At 33.6% G+C, this 20013-nt stretch overlaps 1 protein-coding gene across 1 annotated transcript in view; it reads left to right on the forward strand.

Moving 5' to 3' along the window:
- Positions 1 to 7487: 7487 nt before the first annotated feature.
- Positions 7488 to 20013, forward strand: part of LOC106469226 (atrial natriuretic peptide receptor 3-like) — a gene marked incomplete at its 3' end in the record, with an annotated part of 51180 nt that continues 38654 nt past the window's right edge. The window contains exon 1 of the mRNA XM_022397680.1: positions 7488 to 8421. Within this exon, the coding sequence (XP_022253388.1) occupies positions 7638 to 8421 (784 nt within the window). The remainder of the gene's footprint in view (positions 8422 to 20013) is intronic.

Genomic DNA, 20013 nt, shown 5'->3' on the forward strand with positions numbered 1-20013 from the left:
GACTCAAATTGAAAATATGCATACCGATACCTTTCAAAATCGTGTCTATCTCGATCCTCTCAAAATAACTTAATTTAATTTAATTCAAAATATCAGTTGTGGATCCGAACCTAAACAATGACATGTTCCTACTGAAATCATTATATATCTCTCTAAGTCCGGGCAGGACGTTGGCGATAATGAACTTCCACAGATTCTTGTTTTCAATACTTCTGATTCAGTCACGTCACCCATTTACTGAGACTACTGATGAAAGTCAGTCCCGACCTACCTCTACTTCGTTTCCCTTCAATTTTCCCTGTTACCTCTATATTTTCTATGTTGTCTTTTCTCATTAGGTGGACTCTTCTAATTATTGTTATCATATATCTGAGTGTTCTTACTTCGTCCAAGATATTCTCAAAATTCTTCTGTTAAATCATATATTTACTGCTTGTAATCTCCATTCTGAAGTTTGTGAAATTGTCCAACACTCGCTACTAAAAGCAAGAATGAGATATGCGTAACAATATAATACCCTACAGCTTAGCTGCCACTGATATTTTCATACCTTTCAGTGTGTTGCTCGTCTTCTGAAAAGAATCTTTTTCCATGCCAATTAGTTTCTTAATTTCTACATCAAGTTTACCATCCTACATTTTTAAGCTTCCCAGATAGTTAAACTTTTCCACTTGTTTTATGGCTTCGTTTTTTTATGTTTAGTTCATACTTTAGTATATTCTCTTTCTTGCTTATAACAGTGAACTTTGTTTTTATTACAGTTTATTGTTAGGCCCATTTTCTTTCTTTCTTCTACTACCTTATAAAGTAATTCTTGAAGCTTTTCTTTCGGGTCTGTTATAACCACTGTATCATCTGGGTAACCTAGGTTATTCTTTTCATGCCCCCAATTACGAATCCCTGTACATTACCAATTTCTCTTAGACTCTTTTCACTAGAAAATGAAACAGATTGGAATAATTATACACTACATCTAATGGAAAGCAGCATCTGCATATAATGAAATTAAACCTTTACATAAATTCCAAGGCTTTTATGGTTAGCGGAATCGTTCTTTCTGCTCCTGTGAATGTCACAAAATCGAAGCCTTATTGATAAAAATAAATTTATTTCGTCATAATTAGTAGCCTATTCGCTAACCCAAATCTAATTACTACGTTTTTATTACGTTATACTGCTCATTGAGTTCATATTCTACGTTTCTGATCCTAACTCATTTAGTTCATATTTTACGTTTCGGATCCTAGTCTGCTGCAATCGTCAAGGAAGTCCTTACAGAATGGACAGCAGTTGGAATTGGAGCTGGGTTCTTCTTGTTAGGAACTTTGGTGTGTCAAGGCTATCACCTGAGTGAATAGCAGACCTGTGCTTTTTAACAAGAAGTCCCATCTCCTGCCACCACATACTCTCCTCTTCAGGACTCCCTTGAAGACTGCAGGAAATTATCAGCTGAAGCCTGATTGGTAATTAGGGTTTAATAAACGAAATTAGTTAATTATTTTGAAGTCTGGCTTAAATGATCGTATTTGATCTTTATGGTTTAGCAGAAACGTTGTTTTTAAGTCTGTGAACACTACAGTTTTTCTATGAATTTCTTTTTACCCTATTAATGCACAATTTTCATACTATTCTTCGAACACATCACCATATATATTCAGGCATTACAAAATTAATTGTCTTGTGATATTTTTCAACAAAAAAAAACCTATGATTTGGGCTTCTAGTTGGCTCTATCTAACTGACAGGTGACTCGCACACTTAGTGAAAATTATGATTTTATAACTTATAGAAAAATACAATTGCTTAAAATGTTATACAATCACATGAGTAATATTTCCTAAATCAAAGGTAATATCTTAATGAGATCTCACTTTCCATCGAAAAGTACAAGCAGACATTATATTGCAACACAATCATATATCTGATCTAAACCTGGTCGAACTAAGGAGCGAAGCGTATCTCATAGGAATCGCAGGTAAACTTTAAGTTGACTCGACCTACATGACCTATCACTTTCACAAAACATCAAAAGACCTAACAAGAAAATATTTTAATCCTCCGTTAACTGTGAAAATTTTACCTCGAACTTTCTTTCTTATTAATGGGCGTTATTACCTAAAACGTGCTAAACACTTCTGTTCGAAAAATATTTCATCAATCTAGGAAACAAGATATTCATGTTGAACGTTCTAGATCGACTGGTTAATGTACTCTTGTCAAATTATATGGTAACACCACGTGATCATGAGTGTATATTGATGTTATAATGCAAATTTAACATGCTGGTATCTTGACGGCATTAGCTAATCTTATATAAGGGCAACAATTCATCTTTGCAAAAATATGCAATAAAATAATATGTACTTATGAACAGCAATGCCCACAGTATAAAAATACGTGTCAATTTTAACATCCTAAAACGTAGACTTTAAGCCTTCTTTGTAATGAACTTATATGTTAATACACAGATAATAAGTTTTAAAGTGTGTATATTAAGTTTAGAAATTTTACACCTCTTGTATTGAATAACCTGTGTAGGAATATCATATCGAATCGAAACCGGAATTTGTTTATTATTCAGTATTTTTTTTTAAATCGCTACAAATAAAAACGATTAAATAAATAACATAATATTATAATGTGGCATCACATTTATATTAAACAGTTCATATGAACATCTCAATATCATCAACAATCTTTGTTTTCCTGTTAAAGGATAATGTAAAACCTATAAAAAGGATAACAGACTTCGTAGACGTAGTGCGAAGAGATTTGGTGATACAACATAACATAGAAGGTTGAAGGAAGAGCTGGTTAATTAGTGGCAAACTGTAATCTCTTTTTTGGTTTTGATTAAACGAACACAAACAGCGGAAATTACTTGGTGGCATTATTCAAATTTCTGCAAAATTTACTTAACAATTAAACAAAATATTTACATGGGAATTTTTACATTAACTGTAGTATCAACAACGAAGAAGCTGTTTACGAATTTCTATTCTAACACGTTATTTATTATACTAAACGAAAATTATCTTCCAAAAGGATCATTAATTTTCCCTTTTTTTAATGCTTATTACTTCTCAAAAGTGTTATTCCTGATCGACTGGAAACTGTTCGTTGCTAGGGTACTATATACGTATGCCTAAAATGAACTTAATAATCATTCTTATATTAAAATTTTTAGAAGAAATTCAAAGTCTCTTCATAATTAACGGTTTAAATTAACGTCTAATTTACAAATTAAAAAACAACTCATTTTTGTAGCTATAATGCATGTGTTAATTTATACATATCTCACACTAGAGTTAAGTGCTAACAACGTGCAAAAGCGTAGAGTGATTATTACATGTTTTTCACGTTTTTCTTGGTGTTTATTATAAATTCATAAGTACTCCAAAACTCTCAAATAATTTCTTTGAATCGTGTTTTGAACAAGTCGAGACATCTTATGCTGCCTCATGAATCAGGTTGAGTATTTTCTATTCAAAACTCTATTTAGTGGTTTGAGTTACGTTCATGCTATAGAAATTTATTGTATAAAGTAAAGTAAAGTTATCCCCAGTTTAGCATTATCAATTAATAACAACACATTGCCACGTTTAACCTAATAGTAAAGCCTATGAAGGATTTCTCACGCCTTTCGTTTCCAATAACAAGCTGTTTTGAATTGTGCGACTGCATAAAGAAGACTGAATCTTCGTTCTAGATAAAGACGAAAGAGCTTTCAAGTTAATACCCAATGACAAACCTTTACATCACCGAACAGTCACGTTCATGTGATATTATGATTGAATGTGGACACAACGTACAATTAAGTTTTCCTTTCTATGTCTATTGTTAATAGCTTTCTCTGAAACATCTATATACAATTCCTTGGCCAGCTCCATTTCGAAGTATACGTATGCATTAATCCTTCATATCAAAATATTGTTTCAAATGCGGGCATTATGTGGAACAATTAAACTAGTGTTATTTGATCGATTTACGAAAAGAGATTATGTTGTGTATCAAAACATGTTCAATTTTATGCTAATTTCGTTTTTATTTTCTTTTACTAAAAAGACAGTTTTATTTTATAAAATGATAACAACCTGTGAAAATACATATATATATATTTATTAAGCCATGAACCTTTACAGAACAACCTGTGAAAATACATATATATATATATATTAAGTCATGAACCTTTATAGAAGTCCATTATCTAACTGGCAGTCATTTTTACTTATATTTAAAGTGACTGAAAATTGAGATAAGTCGGGATTAGACCCTGAGCTTCTTACTGCACGTTAGGCGTAACATTGCGATCAAATAGGGCAAGTCTGCTTACGTAGTCAGACATTTTGTCTTTCAAACAGTGACTCAGGCCGAATTTATAGTTTTTAATTTTTTTTTTCAATCGACGGACAATATGATTCGTCACAGAGAAACTACGTAGTCTCCCGAATAGGTTTAGAGTGTGTTTCAACTGTCACGTGGGGGTTAGAGCACTTTTTTGTTAACCGTCAGGAGATTAACTCGTGTAGCAGTACCCCTTTCAGAGGTAAAAAGGCTTATATCAACCACACAAGACAACACCAGTAAGTACTGTCTATGCCCCTAAGTTAAAAGTCATGCCACCGAAACATGTAGAGTTTTAAATGTATATTCCAGTTTTAACTCTATACAATAAATTATTGTGCATTTTTAATTGTTGACGTTTTTAATTATTTCATGATATCTATGCACAAAAATGACCTTAGAATATAGTGTAATTTTCTGTTGATTATAACATGACTTCTGTAACTGTTTTTTTTTTTTTTGCACTGTTTGGCACAAAAAGAAGAAAAGGAACACTAGGTCCTATTATCTTATACATAGAAACATTAAGTTAGTTGTCATGAACATTTGAATACGCGTTTCAGTTAATTAAACGTAGCTCTTCCTCGCCTACTCAGTATATTGTCATGTAATATAGAAATCATTAGAATGCCTATAATATTTCTGCACAGTTCAACATTAATGAACAGCCAACAAAGCACTGAATAATGATGAATAGATTTTGATTTAAGGCAGCGATAAAATGAGAGTCTGGAACAAATATCTGGACAATGTATGTACGTTATTATCTCTGCAGTAATCTAAAGATTTACGACTTTTATGCAAGTTTCGAAAAGCTGGTTCTCTTTGGATTCACTTCTAGTCACTTAGGCGCAAATTAAAGATCAGGCTTTATCACATTTTTTCAAGTTTCATTACCAGTATTGATTATGATGTTTAACATTATATATATATATGTATAACATTTGTTTTTTCTATCATATAAAGATATATATATATTAACAGGATTGCTTTCGATTGTTAGCTTATTATATGGATTTAGAACTAGCCTGAATCTCCTAATCTTGTGGGAATGGGATGTTTTTTGGATTGAGGACAGAAATATCGCTAACAGCAAGTACACCCAGCGGATGAATCAATCCCATATTAAGTAAGCCTACTATATTCATTTTCTACATTCACTAGTGGCTTGATTTTGAGTTCTGATCTATGTAGGTACTTGCTCTGATCCAAAGTTATTAATAAGTGTCATCATCAGCCAGTAACACTTATAACATCTTGTTGATCTGAAGTTATTAATAAGTGTCATCGTAAGCCAGTTACAATAATAAAATTTTGTTGATCCGAAGTTATTAATAAGTGTCATCTTGAATCAGTAGCACACATAAAATGTTGTTGATCTGAAGTTATTAATAAGTGTCATCGTAAGCCAGTTACAATTATAAAATTTTGTTGATCGGAAGTTATTAATAAGTGTCATCTTGAATCAGTAGCACACATAAAATGTTGTTGATCCCAAGTTATTAATAAGTGTCATCGTAAGCCAGTAACACTTATAACATCTTGTTGATCCGAAGTTATTAATAAGTGTCATCGTAAGCCAGTAACACTTATAACATCTTGTTGATCCGAAGTTATTAATAAGTGTCATCGTAAGCCAGTTACAATTATAAAATGTTGTTGATCCGAAGTTGTTAATAAGTGTAATCTTAAATCAGTAGCACACATAAAATGTTGTTGATCCGAAGTTATTAATAAGTGTAATCTTAAATCAGTAGCACACATAAAATGTTGTTGATCCGAAGTTATCAATAAGTGTCATCGTAAGTCAATAACACGTTTAAAATGTTTTCTTCTTTTGTGGATCGCTTTAATATGGACAAAATGTGATTACCAAAAAAATCACTCTTTCTACTAAACATGGGTGGCTCTTCTGGGTTTTTGAGTCCACTTATTGGGGAAATATATAATTAGTTTCTTGTAGTCGAGGTTTATAACACTTATTCGGAAAAAATATATGATTAGTTTCTTGGAGTCGAGGTTTATAACACATATTGGAAAATGTATGATTAGTTCCTTGAAGTCGAAGTTTATAACCCTTATTTGGAAAATATATGATTAGTTCATTGGAGTCGAGGTTCATAACACATATTGGAAAAATGTATGATTAGTTCCTTGGAGTCGAAGTTTATAACACATACTGGGAACTATATGATTAAGTCCTTGGAGTCAAAGTTTATAAATTCTTTAAATTTTACTACTCTGAAATTTAAGTAAATATATATCACAGATGCGACATCAACATTAGATATAGTAATCCATTTGTTGTCAAACAACACTATTTCAAGGTGTGTAAATTTCAGGTGTATCTTCACATGTCTTAACTAGGTTTTTCATAAAATGATGAATTCAGTTTTCCTTACTTTATTAGGAATTCAATAAATAGAAATTACTTAATGAATCATAACACAGATTTAATCGTCATTTAATATTATAACGGGAAAGAATCGTACATCTTTCTTTCCACAAAATATACTTTGAAACCAACTCCAGCGCATATTTAGCGAACGCAGAGTACCAAACTCATTTATAAACACTTCATCAGACGAGAATGAATTTCATATTCAAACTGCTTTCCGCATGACGAAGAACTCATAAATGTGTTTGGTGCCTCGCATTTGATAAATGAAGTTGAGTTGGCCTCAAAATTAATTTTGTTTCTTCCGAGAAGTAAAAAAAAATTACTCTCAAAATATTTGTTTTTTCTTATGTATAAAATGTAGGTGTGGCTTGTGACGAATTGAATGACGTCAAATCTCGAGCTTCTCCGCGGGTACTTTCAGGTAATGCAGTATTGTGTAATCACTATTCGAGCTCCTTGCACTGCACTTGCTCTGGTCAGGTCTGTCGAGCAGTTTCTTCTTGGGGTCTTCTTTTTTTTTTTTTTTCTTATTTGGATGCTATTCACCAAAGTGATTTTGCTGTTGTAAATTAAGCTTTCCATGAAGAAGCTTCTTATCTTAAAAGATCATTGGAAAGGTAAGAATAGGCACCGGGAAGAATTTTTATAACCTAGATATTTAATAAACTAAGAATTTCTTGCGGCCGTGGATACGTTTGTGGTATGTGAATAAGTCATCATATATTTATAAGATTTTGAGAGGTGCATTTACGGATCCGAAGATTTAATGAAACTGACTAGTTGTGAGCGATTTTGAGATAGTGTTTTTCTGCATCGTTATCTACACACGACAAAAAATGAAACAAAATAACATTTATTAAAGTCTAATTACGAACTACCGTCTCATATAGCTATGATGAGACCTATCACGTTCTTGTTTTCTAACATTTTAAATTACTCCGTTATTCTAGTTTTACAAGCAATTTCTCCTCAAAATAACGTCGATGGACAAATTTCAATAATTCAAGATAAACATGCCGCATTCATTCGGCAAAACTCCATCATTGAAAGGCAGAAAAATCCACCTACTGTAAATATTGTAGTCCTAGCTCCAAATAACGATACCTTACCGTATTCACTACATAAAGTGGTTCCAGGTGTTTTGTATGCTATCCAAACCTTGAAGAAGAAAGGTTTAGATAATTTCGGGGGTCGTTTAATTCAACCAATTTACAAAGACACCTTATGCTCCTCTACCGCAGGACCTCTTGCAGCTTTTGACTTTTACGTTTCTGGGGTGGCTGATGCCTTTCTCGGTCCTCTCTGTACTTACGTTCTGGCTCCCGTGGCACGGTATTCAGCTGCGTGGAACCTTCCTCTTCTGACGGTCGGAGGTCAAAACAACAATTTTGATGCCAAAAACCCCCATTATCGACTTACGACCCGCATGAATGGGTCATTCTCCCAGATAGGTGAGCTCTTTCTGAAGTTGTTGCGGAAGTTTCACTGGAAAACAGTAGCTCTATTGTTTCATGACTTCCGAGACCAGTCACTTGGCCACTCAAACTGTTTCTTCATCTTAGGAGCTGTATTCACAGCCCTAGGACGACAATCCTTCCACGAAGCCTTTGATGAAACAAAACCGGAAGAAAGAGATTTTCACAAGCTTCTTCGGGAAATATCAACACAGGCTCGCAGTAAGTTGATTTATTTATATTTCTCACACACACACAGATGACAACTTTCCACAAACAACTGCAATTAGTAATTGTACATAAATAGGATAAAACAAATTGAATATTAGGCTAAGTTTACTATATACTAATACTTTTTCAACCTGATTTCGTTAGTGGTATTTTGCATCATTTCCAGAAACTTTAACCGTCAAATTTTCAGAAAATGGAATTTTGAGCATTTATTTTTAAACTTCGATTTTGTATCGGTTCTATTAAAAGGAAATACTTAATTTATATATTTCAAAGAATCTGAACACATGATGAACCTTTGTTTCCACTATTTATTTTATCTCCACTGAAAGTATAAACAATGGCCTTTTAAACAGACACGAATAAATATGGACTTACTTGTGTAATGAAACCGTATAACGATTGATATTAATTATAGTATGATAAATTTCTCTATGTAGATTTATTTCAATTCTTAACACATAATGAACGTTTTGTCATGTTATGTTTTCTCTACTACAATGTAACTAATATAGTGTAAAGTAATTCGTTTGCATATATTTTTTACACAATAGTTGATAACTAAAATAAATTAGACTTCTTAATTTTGAAATTGTTAAATAAGTACAATATAAATCACAGAAAAATTTGCAGATCATACGGAAGCTTGATTGATTCGTTTGCTCTAAACCTTGTTATAACGCTACTGTCGATAGATTATTAAACACAGCTTAAAACATACTAAGGTGGCGAGTTAACACTAAAGCTTAATTCTTAGAACGTTACATGTCATTATAGAGCATGTTCATGCATATTCTACTTTCTTCAAAAGCAAACACTTGAAAAGTTTTAAAATAAGACATTTTTGATACCAACATTGTTCGTGTAGTGTGTGTTGAAAAGTACAGGTATCTCTTATTAATAAAGCGAAACGAACGACTTTTTTTACAATTGGTGTTGAATTACCTGTTTCAAAAAGAATCAAGTTTGGCTAACAGTTCCCTAAAAGCCGAACTGATATGTTTCATTTAATTCAGAAGATAGCTGATGAAGATCATTAGTAGTCTCATCAGTAGTACAAGCTTGTGGTTACTTAAAGAAAGTAACAATAAATAGAAAAGTTTTGAATAATTATTCATTACTATCAAAAACCAGATGGAACTGGAATATTTTTACCTGAACTACAACTTATGTGCACTTCGTATAAACTATCAGATTAGAGACTCCTAGGGTTAAGATATAACTGTTACTCATTTTTAGCTACTAACCAAAGAAAATGTAGTTAATCAGTCTACACCTACCGCCACGTTGGCTGTGTTCGACTATTTTGATCTGAATAACTGGACTGACGGGCACTATTATAATGCACCTATAGCTCAAAGTGCGGAGAGTGTTCAAGGACATCACATTTTGGAACCCATTCGATCAGTAACCCAACTCTATAACGTCGAAGTCATGCCAGGTCTACCAAAAGGAGCAAATATCGAAAAAATATGTCGCCGTTTCTTTCGAAAAGTCACGTACTTTTTTTTTTCTACTTTTTATCATTACTGTTGTAATTTTTACCGGTACCGTTATTACCGAACACTGTTTCAAGTCATTATTATAAAAAATACGAACAAATGCAAATTAAAAACACTAAAACTAGTACAAAAAATTCAAATAAAGAAAGAACACTAACTAACTTTTAAAAAGCTAATTTAAATATTATGCTGATTTCTAGAATTTTAGTTTTGTTTCTTAAGCCAACTGTTTTCTTCATTTCAGCAGCACAGATAGAGACAGAGAGCTAAATATATTGTATATTTTACTGGGTGTTGACTTACAGAATCTAAGGGGACCGAGGACGGCGCAGTGTTTAGCGTTCCGGACTGTAGATCTGATGTGTCCATTGATCACGCTCAATTACCTAAGTAAAATCCAATGTGCGTCACGTCACGACGGGCTTGATTTCTCGAAATAGGACGAATAATAAAAGCCAAAATGCATTTCGCCAGATAGAATAGTTCGGTTACTGTCTGCCCATTATGATTTTAATGAGGGGGTGCAAGAAGGTCGTGAGGGGGGTGGTCCCGTGAACCTTATAAGTGTAGTGAGTGTTGGTATAATAAGCCTAATGTGAAGACGTAGTGTGGGATCACCTAGCCTAGAGGTAAAGTATCGACTTAATTTTAAACATAAATTGTTTCAGAACTAAGCTAGTTTTCTGTTATATTACCAACGTTTTAAATAAGAATCAAACCTCTTTTATCAACGGAGACTCTAAATTATAAATCAACAGATATTTTTCTAGTTTTGTTTTCTATACATTTAATTTTATACTTTCAGAACATAGACTAACAACAATATTAGGTTATACTTTTCTTGCTAAGCAACATGACATAAAAGCCATTGTTGAAATGTAGTGTTGCCAAAACTCATTGGCTTGAATGATCGTATTGTCATTTCTAAGTTTTTGACTACGCTGAAACTATTCTGTTATCTTTAAATGTCACTACTCTTCCAATTACATGATATCAGAATAAGATTATGTCAACGAGTCTTATCAAGCTGACAGACAGCACACTAATTACAGTTACAAACCGTAGTCTATCGGTTATATTAGATCTGTAAACATATTGTTGCGTATCTGCTTGTTTGTTAATTTCCCGTAGAAAGTCTTTCAATGAAACTTCAGCGATACAAGTACTTTCTTAATTAAAACTAGTTTATTCTTTCTCGATACAACTTTGTAATACACAGAGTTTCCACAGTCACTTTAAACTTAACAACCTTATAACACACGCTATAAATCACAGCGATTCACACACTTTACTTACGGTGTCTACTGCTCGATTGGCTCAATTATTTCTCTTCAATATATCTCCGGCTTATATACTAAAAAAGAGGGCGTCTAGCAAACGCTGGGACATTCGTGAGGTTGCCCGCAAGTCACGATCCTTCTAGAAACTCCAGCGCGCATGCTCCCAACGTCGCGTGACTTCCACTGTGGTAACAATATATTGTTTGTACTTGAAGCTGAAATCACAATGTTAAACAATGAACCAATGCTATCGTCACAGTGAATATCTTGTCACCACACGCATCCATGACATTTATAACTATGATTTGATTTGTTTTGAATTTTTCGCAAATCTATTGCTCGCAGAGGGCTATCTGTGCTAGCCGTCCCTAATTTAGCAGTGAAAGACTACAGGAAAGGCAGCTAGTCATCACCACCCACCGCCAACTCTTGGACTACTCTTTTACCAACGAATATTGGGATTGACAGTCACATTATAACGCCCCCACGGCTGAAAATGCGAGCATGTTTGGTGGGACGGGGATTCGAACCTACGACCCTCAGCTTACGAGTCAACCGCCCTCACCAGGGCCTTTAAAACTATGTCAGAGAACTAGTCTTTCTCAGAGTAAAGTTTAATGAACCTAGTCCAAGATAACGGGCAATATGTTTATTTGATATGTACCGGCAATCTAGCCTCAAGTCTGAAGCAAGGTGGATCTGAAAGTGATTGACCGCAACCAACAAAACTCCAACAAATTGCCACAGCTTTCTACAAGATGATAACAAAAAGGCACGATTATTCCACTTTGTGACAGAAAAAAAAATAGCTGCAATAAAGTTAACACAATCAATATGGCAAGGGGGGGACACCCATATTTTGGTACAAACGTGACATGCCACATTGGAAATCAATTATGATTAATGCCAATGGTACAGGTGTTGTAGTCATAGTTATATCTATTCTGTCGCCTCTCAAGGTCGTTGTGTATGTCTTACGTGGCACAGGTAAGAAATGGCATAGCAAACCCAGAAAGTATGTGATGGAGCAAGAGACAAATTTACTAAACTTAACCGGCTCTCACTGTCGGTTGATGATGAAGAATTAAATGTCTTTTGGAATTTCGTAGTGACAATGTATGATAGGTCCAGCACAGCTAAATATGTCAAAGGTGAAAGTCAGGAAGCGGAGATATTGTGATTCTATACTGTAAACCCAATCAACCTTCATGTAACAAGCAGAACAAGTCGCCTATCAAGTGGGAAACATATGGGGGAAAGCAACAGTCTGTCTGACAATGGATTAAACAGGATACAATAGTAGATGCGAGTTTTATTGTTGCCGACTCAGCTGGAAAGCATTATGTATCTGTAGATACCCGGATTGAATAAAACTAATTAACTGTTATCTACCGCAATAATCCATATGAAGTAAAAATAGAATAAGAAAGATTATATGATGGACATAGATTTCATATACCCACAAAATAGAATCAGGAACTGTAGGCAGTGTACTGGTCTGTCAGCATTATAGGACTCGTTGACATCATTCTTTTCTGATATGACGTCATAGAAACACTAGAGACATTTTAAACTAGCAGAAATAGTTTTCAGTGTGGTCATATTCATAGAAATAAACACTAAGAGGTCACACAACTCGGACAACTCTATCATTTTCTGTGTACACAGTGAACATTGGTAAGGAATGTGGTGGATATCTTGATTTTCTTATGGTTAACGTTTTTGTTTTGTTTTTTGTTGTTGTTGCTTTTTTTCCCCATAAACTGAACCATTGAGAATATTCACCCGAATGTTCTTCATGTTTGCATCATCATTTGAACAATAAATCATGTTATCCATTCAGTTATATCGACTCATCAGTTAACCAACTTTGATCATTGAACTTTGGACCCTTTAGAAGTAGCACCTAAGAGGAGGGTTCATCAAATAAAAAAAAAAGTGGTTTATCTATTTCAGAAGTTTCGCGTAAACCTACAGAATGGGCTAACAGCACGTAGCTTTCCTTAATCTTAGACTTATTGAATATAAGAAAGGCTGCGAATTATGAACCCTCAAATTCACATTCTAGCACACTAACTATAAGGCCGTGAAAGACCCAAGTATCATTGCAGGGTCCGATGAAGAAACAAAAACAAAATGTCATATTTATGTCGGCAGTCCCTAATACAAAAGTATAACAAAACGTTCTGGAATGTTCTGCTATGTCCTAATGTTATAATATCATTATAATATATGTAACTGTTATTGCTTTTACATTTGTAGCTTATAATAATTTTATTGAAATAATATTTCTTATAGCACGTTTGTTTGTCAATGGTGTTTGTTAGGACATTTTTTGTATCAAATTATATTGTTCACAGAAACACTGATCAATGCAATTACGTTATAAATTACAGTTCGTGTTTCATAGGACACAGTGAAATCATAGACTATAACTCCAAATATCTCTTTGAAACATAGAAGACACTGAACAACGCTCTATGTTTATGGTTATATATATAGGAAGTTGCTGGGTTTTGGTAACTTGGCAACGATTCTAATTACGCACATGTATATGATGTAAGTTGGATTTATCGCTGTTGCATTGTATACGTCAATATACAGTTTTTGCTTAATGAGATTACAACTGCAGTCACAGTTTCATCTCCGCGTGAGAGTCATCTTCGCGCCCTTTTAGACCGCCTAATTTCATTATATGTTAATTCGTTGGGAGACACGTTAAATGATGTACGCTGCGGTCTTTGATTTGCATGTCAGTGTGAATAAAGAGTACGTTTCTGATTACAGTTCGTGTACCTTAGACCATCTGAGAGGACATTCAATAAATTGAAACAACTTTGTTTTGTATACTTTAATGTTCTATCAACATAAAATATATTGTTAATGTGGCTAATAAATCAACCTAAAATATATTGTTAAAATGGCTGTAAAACAGGTAACCTTATTAAGAGTATTACATCATAAACCTAAGAATATATTGTTAAAGTGGCTGCTAAACAGATAACTTTATCAAGAGCTTTGCATCATCAACCTAAGAATATACTGTTAAATTGGCTACTAAACAGATAACTTTGTCAAAACCGTTACATCATTATCCTAAGAATACACTGTTAAAGAGGCTGTTAATCAGTAACTTTATCAAGAGTGTTACATCATCAACCTAAGAATACACTGTTAAAGAGGCTGTTAATCAGTAACTTTATCAAGAGTGTTACATCATCAACCTAAGAATATATTGTTAAAGTGGTTGCTAAGCATGTAGCTTTATCACGAACGTTACCACAGCAACAGAATATACACACACAACAATACAATTTACAATAACAGTTACTACAAATCGTTATTACAAACAATGATTTATAAACAAAAGTTTCACAAACTTACAAGCAATATAAAGTCTTCTTTCTAGTTTAGAACTTCCTTGATATCTTATCGAAGGTTCACGAGGAGCGAGTTAATTACGAGTTGATGTAAGTACGATTCACTAAACGAGAAGCTAGCTAGCTTTGTTCTTTGCCACACACGCTGAGTTTTCCACCGTTGAAGTTAGGTAATGTTTTCGTAAAAGTATTAATGTCTGATGTGAATCCACTAAAGTTAAATGGTTTGTAATGTTCGAACTTTGTAAATGCTCCTGGTCAAGTAACTGAAGTTTTCAGATTGATAAGCGTTATAACAATCACAGTTATAGCTTCCGAAGTTTATAGCACACTGACTATAGCGAACTAATAATAGATACTCTCTTTTAGCGCGTCGGGTTGGTTATATTTATAGGCGTGGGAAGGTTTTCTAGAAAATTCAGATTAGGTAACAATACTGAGCTACATTTAAGCGTTTACGTGCACACATATATTGTTGATTCTTACTCTCGAGAATCTTCTTCACCTTTGGAGAATAGGCAGGAGTTTCGCAATACACATTTAACATTATAAGCTACGCATGTTTTAAAATATAAACTTAATGTAAACAAACGTTGATATTAAAATAAATATGTAATAACAAAATCGTTACACTTCCCTAAGTAAGTTATTTCTTCTTTTAAATTTACACTCACTGATAATGATCTCGAAACAAGATCGCTACCTTTTTTCCTATAATCCTACATTCTAAGGCTCATTACTCTTTTGCTACTTAAAGTGTTATTATCTTCAGCCAGCTTCAACGCATATATACAGATTTTAATACCAAACAACTCAAATCGCTGCTAGAGTATAGTTTAAACATTTTCTTCTATAACATTGTTATAAACATAAACATAAACCATCTTTCCAAACAAATAACATGCCAACCAGTGTATCACTTAGACTACATCTTACACAGATGGCAGTGTATCTGTTCGGGTTCTTACAGTGTATCAGTGGGACAACATCATACACAGATGACAATGCGTTTTGTTTCGGATCCAAACAGTGTACTATTTGTTGGAATACACCGTACGCAGATAACAATATATCTGTTCTGATCCATACAGTGTACTAGTTGGACTACACCCTACGCAGATAAAGATGTCTTTCTTCGAATCCGAAAGTAAAGGCTATCGGGAATAAACATTTGAATTTTGTTTTACAAATCTACTTGACCGCTCTGCTTTTAAAACATAGCAAACTTCTATTTAAAGAAGGGAAAAATTTTAAACAGAGATAGCGGTTCAGATGACATTTTTTCCATGAAATGCATCATTCACAAGATATAATGTACACTGGAAAAACTGGCCGTTCCTTACATGAAAGATTTTGCTACCATGTTAACGACATTAAAAATGGCACGCAAATGGAAGCCACAGCTGAAGATCTTCTAAAATATCATGGAATACCTAGAATATAAGTATTTACACTCAAGTTAGTGTGGGAACCGTCTAGATAATATATAGTAAGAAGCAGTTTCAGTTGAGGAGAAATTCTAGTTCCACAAGGAGAAGTAGTTTTTAAGATGTTACGTAATTTTCTTTATAATCACCATCTGTATTTTAAACTAGATATTAATCACTCTTTAGGGTTTCTTTTAGACAAGCAACTTACACTCGAGCACTTAGTGTGCATATATAGTAGTGTGACTTTGTAAATGTAAATGCAGGCTTCTGCAACTGCTAAACATGTATCTCTAGAGCATAGAGCCACATAAGCATTATACATCATAAATTATTTGACAAACTAAACATAAAACACAAGCAGCAAGTTTCAAAGATTGTAGTTAACCCCGTAATTACTTCCATGTGGAGTAGAAAATCGCGTAATTTTACATAAAGAAACGTTTTTCATCGTGATTTTTTATTTCTTTTTCTCTTTACACCTCCCGTGTGTGCCCCCTCCCCCCAGTGGCACGGAGGTATGTCTGCGGACTTATATTGTTAGATCCCGGGTTTCGATATCCGTGGTTGGCAGAGCACAGATAGCCCTTTGTGTAGATGTGTGCTAAATAACAAACAACCTCCCATGTGAGCATATAACACATAAACTTACATTCTTATTGTTTCTAGGTTTCAAAAACAAATGTTTGGTTAAAATATTTCTAACTTTTCCTGAATTTCTTCCTCTTTCGTATTTTAATCATGTTATACTTTAATGATCTAAACGTTACTGATGTGACTTTCACTGTGCTGTGTGTCAATAAACTCCTTGTTTTCAAGACGCGGTAAGTTAAGTTTAGAAATTACAAAACCTCGAGTATGATTAGTACCGTTTTAACAGTATTTGGTATTTTTTTCTCTGTGTCTTTCACTTTTGCGAAGAAGTTTCCCTGCTGACAACTATTCATACTTAGAATTCGGGTCAACATTACAGCAAGAAACTTGTAAACAACCGGAAATTTTTGATGTGCCGTAAATCAAGTTATCACGTTTCTTCTATATATACAATAGAGGTTAGGAGTTAATCGTGTTTTACTCTTTATAGAATATATATATGGCCCCCAGTGGCAGAACGCTAGAATCGGGGTTTCGATACCAGTGGTGGGCAGAGCACAGATAGCCCATTGTGTAGCTTTGTGCTTATTTACAAACAAACAAACAATAGAATATATATATCAACCAAGCATGTCACGTGCTTTTACTTTCCATAAAAAAAAACAATAAACATTTGGTTTTAATTACAGAATTTTACACTCTATGTCTTAACATTAAAATATAGCTTAAAGGTACGGTGTAACGCGTGGTAATTGTGTGGATGTTAATCGTTAGCGAAAGTCTCAAAATTTCAACGTAATACTTGTTAAGATTATGTTCGTCAATTCGCGATGAAAGAACTAAGTTGTTAGCGTAATCAAACGAATATAAGTGTTAGACTCATAACTAGTAGATGATACACGTTAATCTCTAACTAAGAGTTAAAATATTAGTGTAACGTTTGATAACATCAAATAATAATTAACGACATATATATATATCTTGGCCAGATTCTATTGATACATTTCCTACAGAAATCGCGAAGCATTTTTTAAGTAGTTAAGGTTTTCTTGTCTTTCCTGTTTTTGTTCTTTCATGGACAATCAAACGCAGTTCTTACTGTTATGTTTCCTTTCGTCTTTGGAGAAGGTGACTGCTGACCTCCCACGTTTATTCATCTGCTCTTATATAAACAATGAAACAGTCCCCATATTGTTGATTTTTGTAGCTCCTTCTCTAAATAGTTGGACTTATATTCGACTCCTGATTTCGTTTATAAATAAATCAGTAACAGGCCCCGTCATATCTTCCGTTCTCCTTCAGGGTTAGTGGAAAAATATTTTCAGATTTTGTTCTTCTCTAATACTTCTTGAATGGTAGAACTCAATCATTACCTTGTCGTTCTTTGTGCTTAATGAAGTACAGTTCACAGCTCGATTCTTATCCCTCTAGATATGAAAGAAACAACATAATTCCAATCTTTATCACCTGTTCATAGTTCACGGTTAACACAACATTATTCATGGTATACCGTTTAATTAAGGTTTATTCAAGTTTCATCACAGAAAAAGGCGCTTACCTGCTACGAAATTAACTTTGTATTTAATGCATAGAGGTCGCATTATACGACGTGTTTATTTAAGTCTAGTAGTTGTCTGGCTGATGATATTTTAACCTGAACTAATTTATACATGGTTTATAACAATGTATTACTCTTGAAGTAGTATATTATCTGGTTTGTTATGAAGATTTATTCTGAAGTAGTATTTTATCTGTTTATTGTTTTTGTTATAACGTGCTATTCTGAGTTAGTATATTATCTGGTTTGTTATGATGATTCATTCTGAGCTAGTATATCATCCGGTATTTTGTGTCATGCTGTTCCGAACTAGTATATTATCTGGATTATTATGAAGATACATCCTGAGTTAGTGTATTATGTGGTTCGTCATGAACATTTACTCTTAACTAGAAAAGTACGTAAGATCAAGAACTTACTGCAACACAAAGATATGATATCTTATAGTCCGAGCGCTCGAGTTATATCTTTGTGGCATATTATCTGGTTCTTATGACATGTTTGTCCTGAACTAATACATTATCTGGTTTATTATAGAAATTGTAATATGAATTAATATATTATCAGGTTCATTAGGGCATTTGGTTTTTTCAGAACTAGTTTTTAAGTGTAAATTCTGGGAGCCATTTTTATTTCGAGAAAACACTGAACAAAATAAACGTTTGGGCTACCTTCACAGTGCATTTATTAAGCGTAGGTTTTCAAGCATAATACCTTTAGTAATATTTGAAGTGTAACAAACAATATATACGTAGAACAACAGATAAAGTTGAATATTACAAAAGTTTAAATTAATGTCTTGAAGAAAGTTAGCAACGAAATCAAGAACACGGTTAATTTTTTCCTTCTTGTAAAGATGGAAGTACAACTATTTTGGATAGGGCTAAATATGAAGACAAACTTACTGTTTTTTCGTGTCTTGTTAGAAGCAGATGAGAAAAAAAACTTAAACTACTGAGAGAAATTACTGCAAACATCCATTGTAATCTATGCTCCAACAATGATATATCACTTAAACTTTGTGCACTATCCAATATCTAGGAACCTAAATGTACCAGTTAGACAAATTGGTAGCTATGTTACCACTTCTGCATATAACACTCTATCTGAAGAATGCCAACTTACTCATTCCAGTGGTTTACCACACAGATTCCTATATTATAAATGCCAGCAAATCACTCCAGTGGTTTACCACACAGATTCCTATCTTATAAATGCCAGCAAATCACTCCAGTGGTTTACCACACAGATTCCTATCTTATAAATACCAGCAAATCACTCTAATGGTTTACCACACAGATTCCTATCTTATAAATGCCAGCAAATCACTCCAGTGGTTTACCACACAGATTCCTATATTATAAATGCCAGCAAATCATTCAAGTGGTTTACTACACAGATTCCTATCTTATAAATACCAGCAAATCATTCCAGTGGTTTACCACACAGATACCTATATTATAAATGCCAGCAAATCATTCAAGTGGTTTACTACACAGATTCCTATCTTATAAATGCCAGCAAATCATTCCAGTAATTTACCACACAGATACCTATATTATAAATGCCAGCAAATCATTCAAGTGGTTTACTACACAGATTCCTATCTTATAAATGCCAGCAAATCACTCTAATGGTTTACCACACAGATTCCTATCTTACAAATGCCAGCAAATCATTCCATGGTTTACTACACAGATTCCTATCTTACAAATGCCAGCAAATCACTCTAATGGTTTACCACACAGATTCCTATCTTATAAATGCCAGCAAATCACTCTAATGGTTTACCACACAGATTCCTATCTTACAAATGCCAGCAAATCATTCCAGTGGTTTACC

The sequence above is a fragment of the Limulus polyphemus genome, unplaced genomic scaffold (genome assembly GCF_000517525.1).
Source record: "Limulus polyphemus unplaced genomic scaffold, Limulus_polyphemus-2.1.2 Scaffold3364, whole genome shotgun sequence".
Lineage (NCBI taxonomy): Eukaryota > Metazoa > Arthropoda > Merostomata > Xiphosura > Limulidae > Limulus > Limulus polyphemus.